A 20442-nucleotide genomic window follows, 5' to 3' on the forward strand; every position below is an offset into this window, starting at 1 on the left:
TTGGGGTTTTCAATGAAACTGGTTCACATTTTTGCCCCTAGGTAGTACTTTAGACATTCAAATATTACCAAAAGTGAGAATCTGATGGACAATTTCATTGTGTACAACTTTGTAGAAAACTACATCGCGATCTAAAATCGCCAGAGAAAGCTATTAAATTTTTCTAGATTCGCATGGGGCCTATTGGTTAAGAAGCTTTATACCAAAAACATTTTTATTTGTAAAAAAAATGGATTGCCTTATTTTAACAGTGTTCTTAGAAGAACCTGAATGCTAGCAAAGTCCTACCCTTAAGCGCAAAAAGCATAATTCCAGATTCCACCGTTTTATGCGCATCAATGATATTTTTGATAAAATTTGAACGAAATTAAGACTCTTTAGAAAGATGCTGGGTAATGTAGAAGAATGAAACAGTTTTTTCTGTAACAGATATATTTGTGTCATCTTTTTTTCTTCACTCATTCTGGAGTATGCTTGATATAATCTTGAGTCAACCTGTTTGCTCGTTACTATCTTGTGGGATATATTTGGCCTAAATTTTAAATTTATATTTGATCAAACTCGATTAGATATTCAGTCATTTGATTTGATTTCGATTGAGAATCCTGATTCACAGTTTAATGAAGGATAGAAAAATAATTCGATGCGATTTATGTTCAAGTTTGTTAACTTTTGGTAATGGCTGTACATTGAACAGAAATCGCAATAGTAAATAAGAAATAAAGGTTTTGTCTATTGTACGAAGATAGCGATCTCAATATAAAAGTAGATATAGAAAGTATCACCTTTACCCGAAAGACGTGTTGTTGTTAATGTCTTCAGATTCTGAACTGAATTGGCAACTCTGTCTTCTTGGTATGTTGTCTTTGCTCTTATCCCATATTATGAGGGAAATCTTCAATAAACAGACTTGTATTACTTTGAAAATTTACTGAATGTATGGTCCAGCCTGATGTTTTCTCTAGTGATCCGTGTTCAACGAGTAACGACTCCGGAATTTTTTCTTAAATAAAATTATGAAACTTGGTTTTGTTCTTTTTTCTGAGATTATGTGAAGTGTATTCGATTTGGAAATAAAATTTGAGGACAAGCAAAAATCTGCATTTATAAATTCTGATAAAATGAATTTACCCCAAAAGATAACAAAGATGGATCCAAAACATGAAGAGCTTTTTTTCTTTTTCAATCATCTTTCTTTTAATGTTGATAAAGACAAACAGGATTCTCAACCCAAAATTGCAATAAAATCCGTCGTTTATTACAATGACTCGAACTGACTACTTTAGTTCATTCAAATATAGAGCTTTGAATTTAAGCCAATTGTATTTTACCAGGCAGGCTAGAATCAGGAAGAAGGGTCATTCTAGTTTACATTAGCTATCCCCTAGAGCGAGAAAAGAAATGAAAAAGACATGATAAAATCTGTTACTACATTAATCAACAAGATGTAGGATTATTGAATACAATACAATGTATTCAATGAATTATTGAATACATTTGGAAAGGTGTTGCCACACCTCCTTGTTCATAAAGTGTCATTTTCGCCCAAGACCCGGAGAAATCTAAAAATATATTTTTTCTGCTGAGAATGGGACTTTGTATACATTGAAATTTATCTGAATTTACTGTTCATTTAAACCCAACAACAGCCAACACACCTAAAAACTGATAAAATTTTAATAACTTTCTCGGGTGATTTTATATGGATTTATAGCATTCTACGAAGTTGTAGGCAATTGGATTGTTCATCAGATTCTCACTTTTAGTATTTTTTTAATGTCTATAGTACCAATTAGTAGCAAAAATGCGAATTAATTTCATTAAAACACTTAAGTTTTCAATCAAAAAACTTTAAAATAAAAAGTTGTTCTAGAACCCCCCGACAAAATATTTTCATTTGACTTTCAAATGAAAGGGAAAAGTCTATTTTTTCATATCCCGAAATTTTACAGATGCCGAATTTTTTTGAATAAAGTTCGATAAAGACACCGTGAGGGGCGGGGGCAGAAAGTAACGTTACACATTTTACTGTACAAAAAAATTAAACTAACCCGTTACGTACTAGGGGAGTACGGCAGGGTATAAAGAAGTTTGTGACATAGTAGGACAGGGTAGTTCATTTTGAGCAAGTGTTGCGTTACGTTAGGGTAATTGGCTTATTTTCGCTATGTTTCTATCATTACTCGAACCATTTGAAGCCGTTGGCTAGGGTCGAGTTTTCCGTCTTTGTTGAACGCATTGGCTTAAATGCTAATATGATAGGACACTCGATTAGAGTTTTAGTTGTGCTCAAACACTATTATTTCACAATGTTTCAGGCTGAGTAATTACTTGAACAGTGTGGCATCTCCTTTAATAGGGACAAAACAGGCACGTTACCCTACAGTGAAACTAGATTTTGTATATATTCGATTTTATCAACTATTTGATACTATTTTGTCAGCCTTTATACGTACATGATTAAGGATTTTGCTAGAGAAGATAATTTCACATTCGAAGAAAAAATTATTTTGCATATTCATATTCCACATCAGATTTACAACCAAAATTTTAATTCCTGCCAAAAGATTTTCTTGCATTTTTTAGCTAAAAATAATTGACACGTTTTTTTTTTGTTTTGGCTGAATATGATATTTTTTTCAAGTTACTAGTTTTTGAACTTTTGTAGTTTACAAAATTGGACAATTTTCAATCATTGATAACACGGAAACAATTCGATATAAGGAAAAAATACTAAATAAAATAAAAAAGTTGCGTTTTCAAATAAGCTTACCGAAAAAAAATATTTTTGTTATACAACATATTAAATATACAATTATTATAAACAAATTGATTTTTTTAAAAGCCAATTTTTTTGTCTTAATATTTTCTTTAAATATTAAGAATTATGTAAATTTGAGAGTGGATAGCAAAATACTTTGCGAGATATTACAATTATAAACTTAAAACAAGGCAAATTTACACCATACGTTCAGTGGTATGCTTGTTATAATTGAAAAATCTCGTGAACAGTTCGTGTTCCATTCTGAAATGTTCACACAATGTCCTCGATATAATTTTAAATTATTTAAAAAAGCAAAAAAAATGTTTTTTGGCTCAACCTTAAAAAAATTATTTATTTGTAACATTTACAGAACATATGTATTTCTCCACAAATCTAATAGTTTCTGAGTTAGCAGTGACTAAAAATGTTCAATTTATAAAATTTTTAAAAATATTTTATAAAGTTCAAAAGCTTATAGCTTGAAAGAATATCATATTCAGCCAACGCAAAAAAATTCGTGTCAATAATGTTTAGCTGAACAATGCGAACTAAAATTTTAATTAATTTAATTAATCTGACGTGGAATGACCGGCATTCTGCAAATGTTAGAAGCATTTAATTTTTTTACAGTCGGCCCGAAAACAATTTTTTTTTTGATAACATAATTATATTAAAATTGTGTGAAAATTTCAGAATGGAACTGGAGATATTTCAATTGTAACAGGAATATCATTGGGAGTTTAGAGTAAAATTGCCTTTTTTAAGTTTATGATTGTAATATCTCGCAAAGTATATTATTATCCACTGCCAAATTTTTACATAATCTTTTTAACATGATTCTTAATATTTAAGAAAAATAATAAGTTAAACAAAATCTGTCCAGCTTTCAAAAAAATCAATTTGTTTCTAATACTTGCAGATTTTATAAGTTATAGCTATAGCTATAAAATTTTTTTCGATGAACTTTTTGAAAAAGCAAATATTACGATTGAATAGACGCTGTGATTGGTTCTGGCGCAAGGGATTCTTAAAAATGAATAAAATCTAAGACTACGACGATGGAGGACTGTTACGGTCGCGCAGATTAGGCGGCCATACATTAATTACGTAAGGGAATATGGGGGGGGAGTTTCAAAATATCTTACAAATTCTTATCTAAGGGGGAGGGAGGGTTTATCCTTTCTTACGTAATACCATAAAACAAGTATGACAAAAATGACATCAATAATAAAAACCTGTTTTAATCCACCTAGCGGTGCAATTGTGCCTTTCTCATTTCTCTAAACTATGGCACGGAGGCTTTTTATGTTCAACATAATTGTGGAAATGTCCATTACATTCTTAGTACACTTTGCACTTATACACAATGGCATGCCAGCCACGAACTTGATGAGCTACGTGTCGACGGTGAAACACTTGAAACAAAAAAATATCATACTCCATTAGCCTAATCATCATTAGATCAATGTTATCTGCTTGCTAACTCATTTTGTCATGCGGGGCTGGGTATGTGAAGAGGGCGAAAGTCCCATGAACGAACGACTCCCCAGCTTAAATTGGTATGCTTTGTGATACAGTGGTGGTTTAAAGATGATGGGGTTGAAAGGGAAGGGTATGAGGGCTGGATGGGGTGGTGGTCTGAGGGGTGATTTAAGGAGATTTTTAAAGGAGGGGCGCGAACAGTAGAGGGGGGGGGTGTAACCCCTCTCCGTAAACCATCAACTACGCCCCTGTTAAAATCCAGAAACCCTAAACGAGTCGAAAAAAACCCGGGATTAGGTTGACGTTTTTCAGAGTGATTGCATAACCTTTCTATATGAGAAAGGCAAAAATGTGCCAAAATCCAAAAAAGTGAATCGTAGTCAAATTTTTTTTCGAGTTTGCATCAAATCTCGACGTTTCATGCACCTTGAACACATTGAGCATCAAAAATAAAAATTCTATTTTTAATTTTTCCTATAGTTTATATGAGAAATTTCTGTGTGGCCGCACTCTGAAACCCGTAATTCCGGAACCAGAATTCCGATCGATCCAAAATTCAATAGCAGCCGATGGGAAGGTTGCACCTTTCATTTGAGACTAAGTTTGGGCAAATCGGTCCAGCCATCTCTGAGAAAAATGAGTGACATTATTTGACACATACGCACATACATACACACACACACATACACACACACATACACACACATACACACACACATACATACATACACACACACATACAGACTTTTTCCGATCTCGACGAACTGAGTCGAATGGGATATGACACTCGGCCCTCCGGGCCGGGATTAGGTTGACGTTTTTCAGAGTGATTGCATAACCTTTCTATATGAGAAAGGCAAAATATCATTTTCATATTAGAAAAGGCTCCTATTTCTTATTTCTGCCATTAAAACGTTGTAGATCAATCAAAACGAGCACATATTGTACTTCATTGAAGTGCTTTGCTGTGGTAGGATATGATTGTTTAATTAATTATAGAATTTTGTTGATTGATGCCAACGTGAGGAGCGGTTTAATTGTCGATGGCGTTGGTATAGATAGACGTGTCCATATTTACCGTGACAACCGACAAAAATGAAGCCACGCATGATCACCACTGAAAACCTTGCTTGATGATCTTACGTGGCTTAATTTTTGTCGGTTGTCACGGTAAAGATGGACACGTCTATCTATACCAGGACACATGCTAGTGAACTCGGGTAATTCGTAGTTATGCTGCCTAAGCTTGACCCTCATTAGCAGAAGACAAAGATTAAGCCTGTTCTAATGACCTTGCCACTTCTAGTTTTCCGATCTGTTTACTTCATATCCTTGCTCTCACTTGAGTACTGTGGCTCTAACTTTCATAACATTCCCTACCCAGTAATCTCTAGCTAATTGAATGTCGTTAAAATGTAAAAAAGAAAATGTGATTAACATAGTCGAAATAAAGGAAAAAAAAGCAAAATTACACGAATTGTTAGAAAAATGCAGTTTAAGTTTTAAACTGGAAATATACCATATTTGGCAACACTGTAACCAAAAATAACTATTTTTTCTTGATTCCCTGACTGTTTTCCTTCAAAATGCATCTCACCGATTGTTTATAGACCAAATGAGGCCAAAGATATGAATAAAAGTTAATAATTAATGATTTTTTTCTATGATAAATTTTCCATGCACGATTATGACACGCCATACAAATTTTGTCATCAATACACACCTATGACACGTGTTAACGCGACTTTTGTTTACATTTATAGTAAAAACTCGCGACATAGTCAACCGATTTTTCCAATACTTGAGAGACTAACACAGGATAGATAGAAGTATCAATTGTCTTCTTTGAATTGTTTATACAATTTATAATTTTGCTAAATGGCGCTTGTCATAAGATAGCACAACAGCGACGAAATATTGTGTTGTACACAGTACACTTCGAATTATGCGTATTCGGAAAGATTTCCGATTGTGACGACAAAAAGGGGCGATTTATTAGGCGATAAGGCGGGTGTGGGGATACGAGGGACGTTAGGGCTTCAGCGTGAAAAAAAACACTTTTTTGTGATTTTTTTTAGAAATTTGGGTGAAGCGAACTTTTATATATTATAATATATAAAGTATAATGTATTTTGTAGAATGTCTCTGGAAAAAACACGATATGCGGTGTTAACTGGGATTCAAAACTACTTAACCGATTTATTTCAAACGTTGCACACATTCGTCGTATGACATACCTAACCCCTACGTTGAATTTTTGAGATAATTTTTCAATTAAGATTGGTTTCTTTCTCGAAATTACAACTATTATTAAATTTAAATTAGGTATGAGTTAATATTTTATTTCGTGTAGACAGAGCTCATGTGTTCATTGTGTTTGTTTATTTTAGAGTGATTCATAATCATAACAAACTCATTCGGTTCTTTTTGGTTCTCGTTGAGTTTATAATAAATTGTCACTCCTTCAGTGAAATGCAGCTCTTTAAAAAAGAATCGCGATTCATTCACTCTTTTTGAAAAGTCGATTCTTTTTATCTATTGGCGATTCATTCGCCCATCTCATTATACAATCAATTATGAAAGGTATCTCTTAGACTAATTTTGTTTCGGAACTTTCACTAATTTATCAAACCTGCATTAAGTTTAAGCATTTTCGAAATATCAACAATTTTCATAACCCTAGATGTATCTCGAATTGAGACATAAACGGTTCAGATATGCGATTTTGAATTGAAATCATTCTCCGAAATACGCATCCGATGCATGAATTAACGTTCCATTCTCCATTTCCTTTCAGCGATGATGAATCTAATCCATTACACGCCCTTCGAAAGCGTCAGATGGAGGAATCGAAAGATGATCTTCATGCATATCTGGACCTGCAGCAGGTCGCGGCCGCTGCAGCTGCTCAGAATCCGCAGGCTCAACTGCACTATCAAGCACAGCAAGCGAAGCTACATCAGCAGTATCCACACGCACAACACCAAGGACCGCCTGGATTCCATCCTGGGCAGGACATGGGTTTACATCACCTTCAGTCACCTCATACGCCTGGTCAGCAGGTACACGCAGCAGCTCTCCATGGGAACCGAGAAAATCACCATCCAGCTCATATGGGTGCTAATCCAATGTCTGCCTCACATGGATATCGCGCGGGACTATCACAGCCCACTCCAGTCGAATCGCCCATACCGGCTTCCAACGTGGAAGTATCCTACAACGTACCAAAGCGACAACGGCTCAACTATGACAACAACATGGACGAGGTAGCGTCCGTCTCCAACTTTAACATAAACCGCACGATCAAATACCAAAACAATCTTGAACATGCAGTCAGTCTCGATGAGCACGGTGCTTTCGGATTGTATGTTGGAGAAATTCTAAGAAAACTGCCCGAACGGTTGGGTTCCTTCACATCGCTGAAAATTATGCAGGCATTGCATGAGGCCCAAATCCAATCATTCGACATGGTCCCAGGCAATAGTAGCAATGGAAAGAAAGCAAGTTCCCCGAATAGTTCCCCCGATAGCGAGGAACGCAAGTCGACCGATAGCAATGAAGACATCTCCAAGGAGTAAACATCTTCGAGATGTTATTCGATTCTTATTTGCAAATGCTCGCCAGTTTCGCTAATCGTTTTGAAGACATCAAAACTTGTGTATTTATTAAACACTTTTTATTAGAATTAATAACGTATGAGCGGTACTTTACGTTCAAATGAATATTTAACAGCAGGTTTGTTTATTTAAAAATCCATCCCATAAAATTAATGAGAAGCATTTTTAATTGAGTATTAGTTTTTATATGATGCCTATACTGCCGGTCTACGCATAACTATCCCATGTGTACTGGGAATTCCATAGAACATGGCAGACGGCAGTATGGTAAGAGCTTTTAATATTGTCGGTAAATCATAAGATAGTTTTTTTTGCCAAGCGCTTCATTAAATAAACAAAACCGTTGTCTTTAATATTCCTCAGTTAGTTTTGTAGGGTTAAGAAAGTAGAAAAGGAAAATTAAATAATCATTTGACAGAACCTATATACAAAGATTATAACAAAAATAATCCCAATAAATGTGAACTATGTTAACAAAGGAGTTATTCAGTTTTATTTGCAATTCAAAAAATGCCTGTCTTACAAAATGACAGTGAAAACACTGAGAACTGACATACAAGTAAAGTTTTCAACTTGAGTAAGAAATAAAACAGTCGCCTTGAAATGACAACAGCTAGTAGCAACTTGCCAATAGCCGGCGCTTCAATCGGCCACCAATCGCTGTACGGGACTTGTGTGCGAACTTCGATACAATGGTGATTCACGCATGTGAACCTGTATGCGATGGTGACTTTCAACGAATTTTCATTTAAATGTTTGTTCTAGCTTATACCTCTGTGTGTTCTCTGTGGTGAAAGGAATGCTGCCGTTATAAGCATATCTGTCCCATGTTCTATGGGATTCCCTATATACATGGGACAATTATGCATAGAACGGCAGAATGGACATTGAAAACTGCACTTTTTACCATTGTTTTTTCCCTTCCAATTCTCGCCCCATTAGAAAATTTAATGCTCCCGCTATCTAGACTTTTTCCTTGTCTAAAATTGAGTAGTTTATGTTGTTTCTGCTTACGATATATGATAGGGTGCGCTTTTCCATATTTTGAACATCTTGCGGCAATATAAATCTAGAGCTTCTTCATGACGGCACATAGATGTCCGCGCCATAAAATAACCTCATCCCAATAAATTACATCCGGAATAAAATTCAGAATATGGGCTGATTGTTGGAATTCCAACCGAATGCAGCAACCCATCCTGAATGAATCGGTTGTTACATTTGCGCTTAAATTCTAAAAGTAAACATTCCGATTGTGATGTGTTGGGAATCTGCTGTCAAAACGTATGAAACAGAGAATTGTGAGAGAAAGAGTTTCAACTTTTCTTGGTGGAAACTAATGGGTAAAATATATAGGCGCAAAGAGTCTCTAGATTTTATTAGAAAATTTTCAAGTAAGTATCTAAATAAACTTCTACAAACTGTTTCCATATTTTTTCTGCATAAAATGTATATACATTTAGAACTACAATATTATAGTTTCTCCAAAATCCCAAGTTTTAATAACTTTCCCATACATTTAAATTGACGTTAGCCACCACCAAAGCAGCGCCGTCTCTTAAATATTTTCATGGAAGTATTACCTAATTGTATTAAAAATCTCATTTCATCGTCAATAAATTTTGCCCTGCGTTCGCTTCTGTCGTGTTCTCATTTTAAGTCCCCTAGGTCTGAAGATCAATCAAATGATTATATACAATTTAGATTGAGTAAAGGGTAATCTATCATGCTTGAAAAAGGCACTAGAAGCAACCGTATCAGAAACAAGAGAGAGAATGGACAACGATAACAGGAAAAAAATTCAGGTCAACTTAAAGTTTTTTTTTTTTTGCTGTTGTTTTTGGCTCGGCTTAGACCTTTGTAGATCCATCTCGCCGTCGTTTAGGCTGGAATTTTTGTTTTTCGATGTTGTGTTGTCTGATTATGTTCCAGATTATATTCGTATTTTGCATTCCGTGAGGTATTTGGTTATCATTTTGTATTCTTTTTCGATGCTATCCTTGAGTATATCTTTTAGTGGTTTCCGGTTATTTAGTATGTCGTATTTTGTTCTTATGGTGTTGTATTTCGCACAGTGAAACAGGATGTGTTCGATGTCCTCTTTCATGCGGCAGGTTTCGCAATTTTCATTATCAATCCATTTCCATGTGTATTTGCGATCTTTTGTTAGACAATGGCCAGTTCTGATTCTTGATAATGTTTTCTCGTGCGTGTTAAGGTTCATGTTGCTACACCAAACGCTGGTTTCCGGTTCATTATTTAGTTGGAATCGATATTTTCCTTTTTCGTGTGACATTTCTTGATACAGCCGTGTCCACTTAGCCCACATCGCTTTTTTGGCCAACCGTAGTGTGTCCCCCAGTGTTAGACTTTCGAACATGTCTTGTATTTGTTTCGTTGCCTGAACTGCTGCTCGGTCTGCTAGTTCATTTCCTCGTACTTCTATGTGGCTTGGGATCCATTGAATTTTAATTCTACGGTCTTGTAAATGGTTTCTCATTTTGTTTATGTCGAAAATTAGAAAGTTGTCGTTAGCTTTTTCTTGGTTGAGGATGCCTTCGCACGCGCTTTTCGAATCCGTTATGATTACCACTTCGCATAGCTGTTCGTTTTGTACGTATTTTAGCGCTTCTCGGATAGCTAGTAGTTCTGCATTCGTTATGCTGTAGTTTTCGTTGATTTTTCGGTACACTGTGGTGTTTTTTTCCATGTCAATAAATGCAATTGCTGTTCCACTAGCAGTTTTTGAGGCGTCCGTGTAGATTTTGTAGTGGTTATTATATTTTGTTTGTAGCATTTCGAGAACTTGTGTTCGTAGTGTTTGTTTGCTTGAGTCCGCCTTTTTGTGTTTTATTTGTTGATAATACCGTAAGAAAACTCGAAGTATTTCTGTAGGTTGGTTTGAGATAACTTTATTTGATTCTTGTTCGTCAAGTTATATAATGCTAACATAGTTCGATATCGATTGATATTTCATGCACTGTTTATCACAGTCCCTTATTGACTGCCATACCCTGTCATACCCTCTGCCTATAGTAAACAACACATCCATGCGCGGCGTCCATATGCAAAAGCTCAAGTTACCCACTTGAAGCTTTTGTCACATGACGTTCTGTCAGATGACATCTCAGAGCTTTTTATAGCACGTTCCGTATGACAGTTCTTACTGTCAACTGCCGTCCCGTGAATGGCAAATTGTTTATATACAAAGAATATTTCGTACGTATATCACTGCGAAATATTCTTTTTCAACACTTCCCCACAATTTGCACATTCAATACACCGAATAACTTTCTGTGTATATTTTTAGGTAACCCCTTAGTGAAGGCATCTGCAGGTTGATCGACGCTTGGGATGAACTGTAGTTTTACTCTACCATTTTTGATGAGATCCCGGATGAAAAGGTATTTGATATCCAAGTGTTTCATCCGTTGATGTGATCTTGGCTCCTGTGCTATGTTGATACATGGGATGCTATCTTCCATTATGATGAATGGTGTTATGTTTACATCCAATTCATTGAGAAGTTGTGTTAACCACACTCCTTCTTTCGTAGCAGCGCAAAGTGCTATCAGTTCTGCTTCACTTGTTGATAAGCTTACAGTCGGTTGTCGTTTCGTTGACCACGAAATAAGATTACCGTATAGTAGAAATGCGTATCCTGAAACTGATTTCCTATCATCAGGATCATTTGCAAAATCTGCATCGGCAAATCCTACTAAAGCTGGATATTCGGTATTTGATGAATACATTATTTTTGTGTTGCTCGTTCCCCTCAAATATCGCAATATTCGTTTTAATCCTGACCAGTGCCAATCGGTGGCGCAGTTAGCATATTTGCTTAGGGTGTTTACCGCAGAGCAAATATCAGGTCTAGAAGTTAGTGAAAGATATTGTAAGCATCCCAGCAGTTCTCTGTATGGCTCTTCAGTGATTTTTACCTCAGATTTTGACCATTTCGTGTTGATATCCAATGGTGTCCCCACTGGTTTACAATCAGCCATCCCAAATCTACTAAGAAGTTTCTCCACGTATATTGTTTGAGAAATTTCAATAGTCTGGCTTTCCAAATCACGATTTATCTCCATTCCCAGGAAGTGCCTAATCTCTAACATGTCTTTCATTTGGAATAACCTTCCAAGTTTCTTTTTAATCCACGTAATTGCTTCGATGTTTTTGGCAAGTAGTAAAATGTCGTCTACATATAGTATTACTATAATGCCTCTAGATTTTGACTTATAGATGCAGTTGTCATTTTTGAGAGGGACAAAACCTAGTGTTTTCATTGCATCATCAAAATGTTTATTCCAAGATCTGCTTGCCTGTTTCAATCCATACAAACATTTGTGTAGACGAACAGTTTGTCTTTGCCCATTTACGTTTGGTGGAAGTTTCATGTATATTTCTTCTTCTAACTTCCCATGTAGAAATGCAGTTTTGACATCCATTAGATGTACTAACAATTTATTCTCGTTAGCAAGGGCTAGCGCTAACCGAACACTCTCTAGTTTGGCGACTGGTGCAAATGTTTCACAGTAATCGAATCCAGGACGCTGTGAACACCCTTTTGCCACTAATCGTGCTTTATATCTTCCATCTTCTTTCATTGAGAAAACCCATTTTGAGTTAATCGGTTTAACTCCTTTTGGCAAACAGTTAACCACTGTCCAAGTGCCATTTTGATGTAATGCATCAAACTCTTCTTGAATAGCATGCTTCCATTCTTGCCAATCAGAAACTTTCTTCAATTCCTCAATAGTTTGCGGAATCTCTTCGTTGAAAATCATTGCTGTTTTTGCTGTATAATCGGAATACCAACCCGGTATCTTTCTCTCCCTCTTGCTTCGACGCAATGATTGACCATCATCGACGTCCTCTCTTTCGTCTGTTGGATTTTCATTTGTACTTTCATAGTCAGTTTCGCCAACTGATTCTTCAAGTGAATCTAGATTATCTTGCTCTGTTTCGAGTGTGCATTCTTCATGCTGTTCTTCATCAGAAGGATGTATAGCAGCATCCTCGTCTTCGTTCTGTTCTCCTTGGTTTAAGCGTGTACATCTAATTAAATCTTGACCAGATGATTCTACGAAATCCATGTTTGTGTGGTCAATATCTTGATTGGCTCTGGTAGATTCATTGAATACTACATTTCTGCCAATTTCTATTGAACGCGTATCCTTGTTCCATAATCTAAAACCATTATTTGCGTACCCCACAAATATCAAAGGTTTTGTTTTGAAATCTAATTTCTGACGCCTCTCTTTAGGTATTTGTTTAAATGCTTTACACCCAAAAACTCTTAAATGATTCAAGTTTGGTCGCTTTTTGAACCATTTTTCATACGGAGTTTTGTCCTCTTCTATCCCACTTGTTGGAGATCTATTGATTAGATATGTTGCTGCATATAATGCTTCTCCCCACATATCTTTCGCTAATCCACTTTCGTAAAGCAAAGCTCTGACCTTTTCCATTAAAGATCTGTTCATACGTTCACTTACACCATTTTGCTGCGGTGTGTATGGAACAGTGAACGTCATTCTAACACCATTTCTTTTGCAATGAGCTTGAAATTCGTTACTTGTATATTCCCCTCCATTATCACACCTTAGCATTGAAATACGTCTTTCGAAGAATGCTGTCGCCATTGCTTCGAATTCTTTAAATTTCTCGAAAACCTCCGATTTCTGTTTCATGAGGTAAACCACGAGAAAGTGCGTATAATCATCTATAAAGGTTACAAAGTAACGATAGCCATCATAGGTTTCCTGCTCCATGCTTCCACAAACATCCGAATGTATGAGTTCCAGTGGTCGTTTTGATCTTGGCAGCTGCAATTGTTTAAATTTGGATGCAGCCTGCTTCCCCGCCATACAACCATCACATACATTTGTTTCACTAATATTTCCAGAAGTTAGATTGATACCCTCAACCATTCCCTTCTTAATTAGTTTCTCCAAACTCGTATCACTGATATGGCCAAGTCTTTTATGCCATGTTTCCAAACTCACCTTCTTTCCGAACAATGCTAAGTTTGTTCCATCTTCCGCCGACTTTTCTTCCCGAAATAGATCAAGGTGGAATAAACCATCAACGATTCCTGAAGCAATTACTTCATCTTCAAATTCAAAGATAACCTCTTCATCCGTAAAAGTAACCCTTTTACCAGTTTTGCTAACCCTTCTAACCGAAAGGAGATTTGCTTCAAGACCCGGAGTAAAAAGAACGTTGTACAATTTCAATTCTTTTATTGTATTGTTACCCACAACACTCTTTAATCGCATTTTTCCAACTTTTGTTGCCCGTAAATTCTGGCCCGCTTTCGCCGTCGAAATGGTGATTGGCTTCTCTAATTCTTGGACATCTTCCAGCAGCTTCTCGTCATTAACCATATGGTCGCTTGCTCCTGAGTCAATTACGAATCTGACTCTCCTACCACGATCCGCTTTGGTCATCATTGCAAAGCTCTTTTTAGGCTCCATCTTTTGCTGCTTCTTGAACTTATCTTTCTCCTTCGCGTTAAACTTTTTCATTAGTGGGCATTTATTTTTAAAATGCCCAGTTTCGTTGCAACCGAAGCATCGGGTTACCTCTCTCCTTGGCTTGTACTTTGAAGACAGCGCAACGTTTTTCGTTTCTGTCTGCTTCTCTTCCCCAGCTTCAGCATCAATAAACATTCGTTTGATCTCCATGATCGGCTTGGCACACAGTTCTTCATTCGTCAGTACCATCAGAGCGCCTTTGACGTGTCGGTACTTGTCTGGCATGGAGATCAGTAGAGCATGAACTTTTTCCGATGCTGTCATTTTTGAACCCATACGATCTAGCTCGCGAATAATCAGATCGTACTCATCAAAAATCATGGACAATTTGTCGTGATGTCTTTGTTTGATGGTATACAACCGGTCCCGCATATTAACCATAGCGGCTGTACCGCCCTTTTGGTACGTTCTGACCAGAGTATCCATGGCTTCTTTCGCATAGTTGAGCCCAATGAGTTTATTCAAAACATCATTGTTGACCATCATGACAATCTCGTCCAATGCTTCGACGTCGTCATCAAGCCGTTTTCTGAGCTTAGCCTTCCTGGCTGTTTCTAGCTCTTCCGAGGCACCTACTACTGGTTCGTAGAAGTCCTCTTCTTCGGGCGTTCGTAGCAACGTGTGCTGGAGTTTCATCTTTATAAGATGATGTTCCATTCGCCATTTCCAGGCTGGGAACCGCAACTCCGAACCGTCGAATATCGATTCGCGGTTGACGCTACCGAAGTATGCCGTCGTCGGCACGGTGCGCTCGAGAGTTCCCCTCTCGTAGCCACCACCTCTTCTGTCCTCGAGAGTAACCCTCTCGGCAGATCCTCCAGCTTGCTGCTGGGTTGCCATCCTCTCGGCAGATCCTCCAGCTTGCTGCTGGGTCGCCATCCTCTGCTTGCTCCCGAAACGCTGGTGCTCGCTGGATGCCGTTTCTTCCCGAAACGCTGGTCCTCGCCGGATGTCGCTTCTGTCCGAAACGATGGTTCTCGCTGGCCGTTTCTACCCGAAACGCTGGTCCTCGCCGGATGCCGTTTCTGCCCGAAACGCTGGTCGTCTCTGGATGCCGCTGCTACCGGAACGATGGTTCTCGCCGGCCGTTTCTACCCGAAACGTGTATCTTCCAAAACAACTATTTTACAATAGTCCAGGTGGCTAGTTCCAGTTAACTACTGGGCCCATAACCTGTTGATAATACCGTAAGAAAACTCGAAGTATTTCTGTAGGTTGGTTTGAGATAACTTTATTTGATTCTTGTTCGTCAAGTTATATAATGCTAACATAGTTCGATATCGATTGATATTTCATGCACTGTTTATCACAGTCCCTTATTGACTGCCATACCCTGTCATACCCACTGCCTATAGTAAACAACACATCCATGCGCGGCGTCCATATGCAAAAGCTCAAGTTACCCACTTGAAGCTTTTGTCACATGACGTTCTGTCAGATGACATCTCAGAGCTTTTTATAGCACGTTCCGTATGACAGTTCTTACTGTCAACTGCCGTCCCGTGAATGGCAAATTGTTTATATACAAAGAATATTTCGTACGTATATCACTGCGAAATATTCTTTTTCAACATTATTTGTTCCACTTCGGTGCAAACATCTTGCCGTTTCAGTGTCCATTCGCTGATTTCTTGTTTGCTGTCTATATTTCTGCTTTTAATCTGGTCTAAGACGTCATTATGAAGATTCATCGTTTCCGTGAGATAGCTGCCATTTGCGTTGAATTGCTTGTTGGGATCTTGGTAGTACTTTATTCTTATGGCCTCCCTTAACGCCAACCATTCTGCCCTTAGCGTCATCGTTGTTCTTCCGCTTTCCGCCAATAATGTATTTACCGGTGTCGATTTGATGTATCTCATTGCTGATCTGATATATGCATTTAGCGTGGTTTCGATTTTACTCAAGTTGGTTTTTGCAGCTTTCCCGTAAATGGATGCTCCGTATTCGAGTTTGGATCTTATCAGGGCATCACCAATTTTTAGGATTGTCTCTGGGTTTGCTGGACTTCTTTTGGTGGCTATCATTTTGACTACGTTCAGACTTTTTTCCGCTTTTTCTTTAACATATTCGATGTGCCTTCTATGTCTCAGTGATCTGTCTACTACATATCCTAGATATTTATGTACGTTTACTAGTTCGATGTCTTCTGTTCCAATTTTTATCCTTATTTTTGCATCCGGTGTTTTTCCAAAGTTAATTACGGCACATTTTGTTGGGTTTAGTTCGAGGTTTAAGTTGTCCAGCTCTGTTTTCAATCGCTTCATAAAGTTGTTCGCCTTGGCTACCACTTCAGTTTCGTCTCCTGTGATGATCGCTGCAAAGTCGTCTGCGAACTGCGGTAAGAATATGCCATCGTCGTTGAGTTTGTGGATGTCTTTCGTGTACAGGTTGAAGAGCACTGGAGATAGCGGACATCCTTGCGGTAGTCCTTGGCTGGTTATGATGCGTTCTTGACCGTTTGTCGTGTTAACGATTATTTCTCGCCGTCTTAGGTATTCGTATATCCATCGAACTATATCTCCTGGGAACTTGTTTGCGATTAGTAGCTGGATGAGTTTTGAGGTGTTCACCTTATCGAAGGCTTTGCTTAGGTCCACGAATATCACGATGCATCCCTTTTTTTCCTGTTTCGCTTTTAGGACTGCATTGACCATAAAGTTTACACATCCAATCGCCGAGTGGTTTTTTCGGAATCCGAATGATAGTTCTGGTAGCAGTTTATTTGCTTCTGCGTATTCGTAGATTCTTTCCTTTATTACTCCGTTAATACTTTTGAGGAAGACATTCAATAGAGCTATTCCTCTGTTTCCTTGTATTCCTGTAAGACCGTTCGCTTTCTGAATGAGGATCAGTTTCACCTCTCGCCATTTTTCCGGTATTTTCTTAGTTCGCCATACGGTGTTTAGCTTTTCGTAGATCTCTATCAGTATTTCTCGTTTCAGGTTCTTCAGCATTCGATAGGAAATATTATCCATTCCCGGAGTGGAGTAGTCTTTCTTGTTCATAATGGCGTTGTCGAATTCTTTTGTAGTAATTGGGGCATCGTATTTAGAATGATCCATCAGTTTTTGCCATCTTGGTGTTGTTATATCTGTTTCTCGATTTTCGTATGTTATTTCCAGGAATTCCTTAGCTAATTCTTGTTGCACCACGTGTTTAGCTCCTTTCGTTTTACCTGTGAGCGCAACGTCTGCTCCTCTGATGATGTTCCACAGTTGTGCTGTTGGCGTGTCCTTGTCAATTTGCGCTCTAAGTTCGTGTATGTCTTTTCGTTTGGCCGATCTGATCAGTTTTTTGAGCTTTGCTTGTGCTTTTTGAAAGTTCAGTTGGCTTAGAAGATTTTTTTCTTTATTGAATGTTTTTAGAGCAGCTCTCTTGTCATTATACGCCTGCTGGATTTCTTGGTTCCACCATCTTTTTAAATAGTTGGCCTTTTTGTTGCTAATTACGTAGCTTGATTTTTCTATTGCCTCCTCGAATATGAGTTGCATTTCATCGACGTCGTATATGTATTGTGGTTGTATTTGGTTTAGCTCTTTAATTGCTTTGTCTACGTTGACTTTTTTAACTGTCATTTCGGCTATTGGCATACTGATCTGTATTTCCGTTATCAACGTCATGTGTGATCCTCCAAACGTATGCTCCTGGACTTCCCATGTGGATTTTTCCGCTATTCTTTTTGACGTGATGGTTAAGTCTATCGCTGACGGTCTCGCATCCATTCTTGGAATTGTCGTCATTGCTCCGTCATTCAGTACGATCAGCCTGGAGTTTTCCATCGCTGTTGCAATCGATTTGCCTTTGGAGCAGGCTTGTCTCGTGTCGTCCCAGATTGGGTGGTGTGCGTTGAAGTCGCCGATTATGATGACCTCTTCTTGTCGTCTGTCGACCCATTCCAAGAATTCCGATAGTTTGTTTTCTACATCTTTTGATAAATTCGTGTCCGGTGGCGCGTATACCGAGAATACTAACATTGGGAATTGCATGTTTGTTACTTTAACTCCAATCACTTCCAACGGCAGGAGTGGGCCGGTTATAAGTTCCTCGTATTCGACGTCTGCTCTCAGAAGTATTCCTACTCCTCCATATCCTTCTACTCGACGCTTGCTTACAAAATTGTACCCTTTAATTCTAAAATTTTCATCCGGTTTCAACCATATTTCTTGAACACCTGCTATTTCTATCTGTTCTTTGTTTAGGAAAAACGTTAGCTCTTCTCTCTTATCTGTTGGTCTAATTGATTGAATGTTTGATTGCAGTATTTTAATTCTCTTCATTGTTGTTTTCTTCGTATTCTTCTGGGCTTTGGTATTCATTTTCTATATTTTCTCCTATTTCGCTAACTATCTCCTTCAATACTGTACTGATCTTTATGACCAGCCCTTCCAGCGACATCTGGTCATTCTCCAATCGCAACTGTTCGTCGACTGCACTTTGTAATCTGATAAGCTTCCCGGTCGTCTTCCAGCTTTTTTCCATTTTGTTCATCCTTATCGTTAATGCTTTTATCTCTGTATTGTGTTTCGTTCCGTTACATTCGGGATACTGTACTCTGGTATCGTCTGTTCTGACATGAATTTCTTTCCGGGTTGACCTGATAGCCTGTTTACTGTCGTTCTTCAATTGATTACTTCTGTTTTTTTGCGTATGTCCTTGGTATGTGTCCATTTCATCTACACTGTAGTTGCTGCTGGCCTCCAGCTCGGGGAATTCGTCCATCCTGGCTAGTAACGCGAACCTGTTACTTTCTTTCGGAAACTTTTCCATCGCTTCCTTCATGGTTATGCGTTCCATTTGCATCGCATTCTTGAGTTTTCGTTGTCGTATTCTTTCGGGGCACTCTCGATCGTTCGCCGCGTGTTGTCCTTTGCAGTTTATGCATTTTGTTCGGCCTTGACATTCTAGTTGATCATGCTCACCTCCGCATCCTCCACATTTTTTTGGTTTTTTACAGTCGGCCGTTTTGTGATTGTACATCCAGCAATTTATGCATTGTTTAATGGGAAATAAGTATATTTCTACTTTAAAGGGGCATCCGTATACCCACATTTCTTCCGGGAGCTCTTTTCCCCTAAATGTGATCTTCACTTGGTCTGTTACTCTGAGCTCGTTATCTCTTCCTTTGCGTTTTACTCGTTCTACCCGTACTACTTCCTGATTTGTTTCCGTCTGTTCCATAATCTCCTGTTCACTAAAGGTTCTCGGAACACTCTTTATTATACCAATGATTTCGTTCTTCACTATCGGCGTGTATTTCTTCAGGCCCGTGCCTTGTAGTTTTTTATCATTCACTTTGTTCGCTTCTCCTGCTGAGCCGAATGATATTCTGAATCGAAATCTTCCTACGTTCCGGATGTCTCTGTACCCGGTTATGCCACTGTTTGATAAAATTCTTCCTATTTCCGCTGGATGTTTGAACACCGTTTGTTCGACATTCGTGGGCTCCACGAAAACTGTAATCGTACTCGGTTCATTTTGAGTGCTTGATGGTTTGATTTTTTCACTTCGATTTTCTTCTTGTTCTTTTGCTGTTGGTACTTTTGTTTTTGCATTCCGGGTTCTGCCGGATGCTCCGTCGCTGGATTTACTGTATTTATTTCTCGTAACTATTTGAGATTTTTTTCCGTTTCCGCTCATGTTTGCGTTTTCACTTTAATTTAATTTTCTGTGTAGGGTTAGGTTTTTAATTTTAAATTGTGTATTATTTTTTTTTTTTTCTCTCTGCAGGTTTTAATTAATTTTCTTATTTTCTCTTCTTAAAATCTATTTATTTTATATCCGCAATAAAGCTTTTGAGTTGGGTTATGTAGGTTCAAAAGGTTTTTTGTATTAATTCTCGGCTAATTTAAATTTTTTCTGCGCTGCGTTGATTTTTGCACTCGTCTCTTTTCACTGATGGCGTCGTTTTTCATTACTGTATTTTGTTTACGTTCTGTTGATTGAACTTAAAGTTTTTTTGGTGACAAAAGAACAACGACATCAATAACACAGCCTCGAACTGTCAAGACATCGTGAACCGGACGTCAGGTGGTCCTTCTCG

The 20442-nt window shown here is 37.9% G+C and overlaps 2 protein-coding genes across 4 annotated transcripts in view; one reads left to right on the top strand and one right to left on the bottom strand.

The window, feature by feature from the left end:
• Positions 1-8344, top strand: part of LOC131689723 (putative mediator of RNA polymerase II transcription subunit 12) — a 65373-nt gene extending 57029 nt beyond the window's left edge. For all 3 annotated transcript variants that reach the window (XM_058975010.1, XM_058975012.1, XM_058975011.1), the window contains one exon: positions 7044-8344. In XM_058975010.1, the coding sequence (XP_058830993.1) occupies positions 7044-7824 (781 nt within the window). In that variant the 3' untranslated portion in view covers positions 7825-8344. The remainder of the gene's footprint in view (positions 1-7043) is intronic.
• Positions 8345-9796: 1452 nt separating this feature from the next.
• Positions 9797-10573, bottom strand: LOC131687996 (uncharacterized). The gene has a single exon (XM_058972119.1). The coding sequence runs from the start codon at positions 10571-10573 to the stop codon at positions 9797-9799; it is 777 nt and encodes a 258-aa protein (XP_058828102.1).
• Positions 10574-20442: the final 9869 nt, after the last annotated feature.

The sequence above is a fragment of the Topomyia yanbarensis genome, chromosome 3, assembly GCF_030247195.1.
Source record: "Topomyia yanbarensis strain Yona2022 chromosome 3, ASM3024719v1, whole genome shotgun sequence".
Classification (NCBI taxonomy): Eukaryota; Metazoa; Arthropoda; class Insecta; order Diptera; family Culicidae; genus Topomyia; species Topomyia yanbarensis.

Coding starts and splice junctions, on each gene's coding strand:
- LOC131687996 (XM_058972119.1), bottom strand. CDS start 10,573: ATGGAAAAAAACACCACAGTGTACCGAAAAATCAACGAAAACTACAGC.